At 41.1% G+C, this 5,284-nt stretch overlaps 1 protein-coding gene across 2 annotated transcripts; it reads left to right on the top strand.

Moving 5' to 3' along the window:
* Positions 1–1,045: 1,045 nt before the first annotated feature.
* dmrt2b (doublesex and mab-3 related transcription factor 2b) lies at positions 1,046–5,047 on the top strand. 2 transcript variants are annotated; one of them, XM_041039420.1, is made up of 4 exons: positions 1,046–1,245; positions 1,687–2,076; positions 2,995–3,097; positions 3,935–5,047. In XM_041039420.1, the coding sequence occupies exons 2-4, from the start codon at positions 1,693–1,695 to the stop codon at positions 4,777–4,779; spliced, it is 1,332 nt and encodes a 443-aa protein (XP_040895354.1). In that variant the 5' UTR covers positions 1,046–1,245; positions 1,687–1,692; the 3' UTR covers positions 4,780–5,047. The 2 variants fall into 2 exon arrangements, with proteins under 2 accessions (XP_040895354.1, XP_040895355.1); XM_041039421.1 differs by having other exon boundaries at positions 1,687–2,055.
* Positions 5,048–5,284: the final 237 nt, after the last annotated feature.

Below are 5,284 nucleotides of genomic sequence, written 5' to 3' on the forward strand. Positions count from 1 at the left end.
GCACTGTGTGTTACTGCCGCTCATAGTGATAAGGTCAAGGAAACATCCGATCATTTTATAAACTACATTAGTATTAGGAGTGTGTGCTATTGAGGAGATGAGTGGAGCGTAGCATCAACATCCAATGAAATTCACTGTATGCATAATCTACACTACACATGACAGACCAAGGGCACGTACAGCAGCCTGCGCTGATGATTTAAAAAAAAGTATCAGTAACGATTACTACCATCTGTTCATCGCGCAATGCATTATTATCAACATCAAATTACATCAATTTTCTAAAAAGGCGAGAATTAAAATATTCCACTTTGAATAAACCACTGTTAAAAAAACACTTAGTCAAACAACCTTTACTAAGTGGGGATATTTATATATTTCAGTGGTTTTGATTATTCACTTTCATGCTCAGAAATGGTGACACTAGAAACATCAAGAGAACCATTAAATCATTGAATTATTTAACGGTGTTATGAATAAATATGAGTGTGAAGATGACTCCTAGGTAGAATGAAAATGTACCCCCCCCCCCCCCCCCCCCCCCCCCACACACACACACACGCACACTCCCTTATTTCTTCACTGGTCTACTCTACCCAAGGCGAGAGCGTAATTAGTCCTTATTGTATCAGTCTGGTAAAACATACAGCTTACACATATACGCCTATGCAGCCTCACAGGCACATGACCCAACTGTGTGTTGCTCTATAGCTCGCCTAGTCTCTCTCTCCCTCTCTCTCCGCATAATTACAACTATTATAGTAATTATATTATTATATATATTATTATTATTATTATTATTATTATTATTAGATGTAGTAGCAGGCTAATTGTTTTAACCCCTGTTGTGATTTATTGTTTACAATTTAGCCGTCAATTAACCGATTAAAATACTCCTGATGCACATTTTCCCCTCTCAACGTTCAAATTATCTTCACATATCTGTTGAAAGATGAGAACAGCTTCGAAGGTGGGCAGGGCAGGGCAGGTAGAAGTGTTTATAGGGAAGGGGAGTTGCTTTCGCTGTAAACGGGTTTCCCCCAAATCTTTGCTCATGGGTCCCGCGCCAGGAGCTCGGCATTGTGGCCCGGTCTACTATCCGCTTGTTCTTGGAAACGGCGTCAGAGAGCAGCTGAGAGAGGCTTAACATTTCAAACGTCTGGCGGTAGGCTGCAAAGTTTCCACCCTGAAAACACTGTCATGTAGCAGCAGCAGCAGACTGGAGCAGGACACCACACCTCATAGGTTGGTGCTCGGAATTAGTTTTCTGTGCAGTTGTGGCGCGCAGTCTCTGTGGTCCCGGGATCGTGCTCTTAATGCGTCGTTCTAGTTTCTATCTGATGGGAGATGAGTTATTTAAATCAAGAGAAGCTATTGCAGCCTATTTCTATCATGCTGCAGGTGCTTAGGTGTTAGAATTTGTTGTGTTGGAACTGTTTCAGTGATTAAAATGTGTGCGTAAAACAACACCAGCCTTATGCTTTATCAGCTCTCCTGGCGGTTTAATAAGAACAGAGAGAGAGAAAGATTTTTTTTTTTTTTTTACACCAATTGTACTTTAACAAGTAACTACCATAATCACGTTTGACTGGTTGTATCTTGAGTCCTGTTTCATCTTTTGTGTAAAAGTCTGCTCAGTATTAGCAGCAATATAGCGCATTAAAAGAGGGATTCCTGTGCTATTAGTCATAGATGTCCTCTCAGCTGGAAGGAGGCCTGCAGCAGGAGACCACAGCAAAATCTGAAGTACTCAAATCTAAAGAAGTCGTTGACGTGACAAGTCCTGACGGATGCGCCGGGCAGCACGGCTGCCCAGGGGACAGAGAAGAGAATAAAGTGGCCCTGTCCCCAGAGCACCAGCTGCAGAAACCACGCAAGATGACTCGGAGCCCCAAATGCGCCCGCTGCCGGAACCACGGCGTCGTTTCGTGTTTGAAAGGCCACAAACGCTTCTGCCGCTGGAGGGACTGTCGCTGCGCCTGCTGCCTGCTGGTGGTGGAGCGGCAGCGCGTAATGGCAGCGCAGGTCGCGCTAAGGCGACAGCAAGCTGCGGAGGTGAGGAGGGCGCAGGGGCAGGTTAGTGATGGAGAGATGATGGAGAATAAACAGATGGGTAGGCTAGATCGTGACTTACAGTAGGACGTTGTCAAGAGGAAAGCAGTCATTCTGAGACAGACAACAAATAATTTCATAATGTAAACATACATTTTTGAGAAAAGTAAAGTGAAAGTGACTTACATGATGGGAAATTTAGCTGCCCTTGTACTAGTTTTCCTAATAGAAAATCAGATTAATATTGTACACTTTACGGAAGTGCTTAGAAATAGGGAAGGCCGAATGTTCTATTATTATTTTTCATGTGTTCAATTAAAGTGTGTGACAGAAGTCTGAATATCTCTTGGCTGCACATAGAGGGAAGTTTGTTGGCCATATAAAAGGTGCAGAAATATAACAGTTTGAAACACAGATGAGTTATTTATTTATTTTTAATTTATACTGTTAGTCAGTTTTTAAATTTGAGAAATGTTTTATTAATTTTCTAATAATATTTTGTTGTGAGGCTCCTAAGTGTTATTCTAAAGACTGGAGTGAGCTGTAGTTCTTTGATTGACCTTTATTTATTTACGAAATCTTATCATGATCAAGATCTCTTTTAAAATATGTTAAACATATTTTAACTTGTGTTATACATTAATATTGTTGATGAAATATTCTATCAAAATATAAGAACAAGAATAGCAAATATAGTGTAGAACAGGGTATTTATATACACCTCTGTACAAAAAGACTTACAGTCATTACTCACATTACTTACAATCCTGTAGTGTCAACAGGATAAACTGCCAAATATCCAACATTTTTTTAAATCTTTGAATCACAAAGACTTTTACTTGCTTCTTACATAATGTATTCAATCCTTTTAATTACCACCACGGCCTCAGTATAATGTGATTATGTCAGAATGTCTAATTCCTCCTCCCGTGTTTCTCCCAGGGTAAGAGGGGGGTCAGGTGTGCAGCTCCGTTGCGGAGGACGGCGTATCAGCGTTACAGCAGAGCAGCCGAGCCAAGCGTCCTAGCTAAGAGCATCCTGCAGGGTAAAGTTTAATTAACATCTCCTTTCCCATTAACGTACTCCCAAACTGTCCTAATAGATCAGATGAAAAGTTTAAAGTCAGCGTTTACATTTTGCTTTGTTACTTTTAATGCACTACATTTGACAGAATACATTAAAGATCACTAATTAAGCAGCTTAGTTTGTCATCTGCCAGTGGAGTGAAGTGATTCATTACATGCTTATCACTTACCAGACTAAATCATTTTTTGCTTATAAAGGCTGTGAATTCACATGTCAGAAAACTGACTTACATGCTGATAAATAAAACTACAGACTTGAGAGCAATGTTTTGCTGAATTCCTGAGGACACTGATTCCCTGCTGGTTTTCCTTAACTTCATTTAACTTAAAAGTTGTGAAATTGTACACTTGTATTGTGCATAATATTAAATGTACATGTGTATATATTATGCACATATTCACATACAGTACTATCATTGCACCTGCATCTACAAAGCCTTCTTTGGCTGACACTGCCTGTGCTTATTCTCTGCACTTTATTTATCTAAACAGGCCTGATCATTGTGGTATCAGTATTTCACAACAACAGGCCATTACTGTAATACCTATTGTGTATTAATACCTGCTGGCTTGTTGTCAAATCCAGCTGGCAGCTTTGTCTTCTTTACAGCCCTCTCAGCTTCTCTCTGCTCTCAGTAAAGCAAAAATGACACAGCTAACCAACTGCATCATTAAAATAATAAACAACAGAGTATGCAAGCATAAACGCAGCAATTGATTGCTTGGAGCATCTTCATAATTGATAAATAAATGAATTGATATATAACCGCAGCATGTGACTTTGCTCCCATATTCAGGGCTGAAACCGGTTGGGCCTCTGGAGGAAGACACCTCCTACTGGTCTAAGCAGGCACAGTGCGATCAAACACACTTGACATGCCCATCCATCAGCGCCCGGATGAGAAAGAGGCGAGCCTTCGCAGACAAGGAGCTGGAAAACGTGATGCTGGAGCGAGAGCTTAGACAGAGAGAGCTGCAGAGTGACCTTTCCTTCTCCTCAGCCCTCGTCCCTGTGCTTCATTCTCCTCCCATGCCCATCTCCCCTAGCCTCCACTGCTGCCCTCTCAACAAGGACCCCACTGCTTCAGAGACATCCAGCTATGTGCCTGTGTATAAATATAAGCCTCTGTATGACTGTGACTTCCATTTCTATCAGTTCTTCCACCTAAAGAGCAGATCTTCCTCAGAAGGTGACTATAATGACTTTTTATGCCAAAGCTCAGAGCAAGCCAGGGGGGATGAGGAGGTGCAGACTGGATGGAAAATCTGCGAGAGGAAAGACCGACCAGAGCTGATGCCATCACAACAAGGACTCAAAAAGCATGGCAACACAGGTCTCTCTGGTCTAGAACTTGTCAAATCCCCCTCAAAAGCAACAGACATAACGGACTCGTACAGCTCTTCAACCATCACACACTCTGTTTTTAGATCAGATCCGGGTATGCTGGTTTCACCAGGCGTCATTACAACCAGCAGGACTTTTGATCCCAGACCTCTAACAGCTAAGGGCTGGAGCGCAGACACTCCTGCCACACAGGCAGGTCCTCATGCTGACTCTGTCAAGAGCCCTCATGGCAGCTCAGTCAGGACTCCCACTGTGAGGCCATTACCTTTCTCTGTAGAGGCTCTGCTGAGGGCCTGACAGGCAAATGGAAAGAGGCATAGAGCACTTTGTTTATGTGTGGACCAAGAATTGATGCCGAGGGTATAAATATAAAAATGGCTAGTTGTATTACAAGTTGTGAAACACTTTTCTTGACAAGAGCCGGTTGCTATAAAGTGGTGAACAGTGAAATATTTAAAAACAATTTTCCAGTTTGTATTTTTTTCTTATTTTTCATCAAAATGTATTTTACTACATTTTAACTATCATTATAACAATAACAATTAAAGATATATATGTACTTCGATACATGACTACACTGAGCATATTTATTTAAAAATGTAAAACACTCCTCAGCAGTGCGGCAAAAATGTACCGGGCCACTCTGCTTTGACCCTTTCATAATAATCATTTCTAATTCTCTTTTCCTTCAGAGGAAATATACAGGACATCCATAAAACAAAGTTGATGAAAAAGTCAAGTAGTGTTTGAACTTGTGCCCATTTCTTATTTTATACTTTGATTTTTAAATCAAAGTCCAGTA

This window comes from Toxotes jaculatrix, chromosome 6 (assembly GCF_017976425.1).
Source record: "Toxotes jaculatrix isolate fToxJac2 chromosome 6, fToxJac2.pri, whole genome shotgun sequence".
In the NCBI taxonomy this organism is placed as follows: Eukaryota; Metazoa; Chordata; class Actinopteri; family Toxotidae; genus Toxotes; species Toxotes jaculatrix.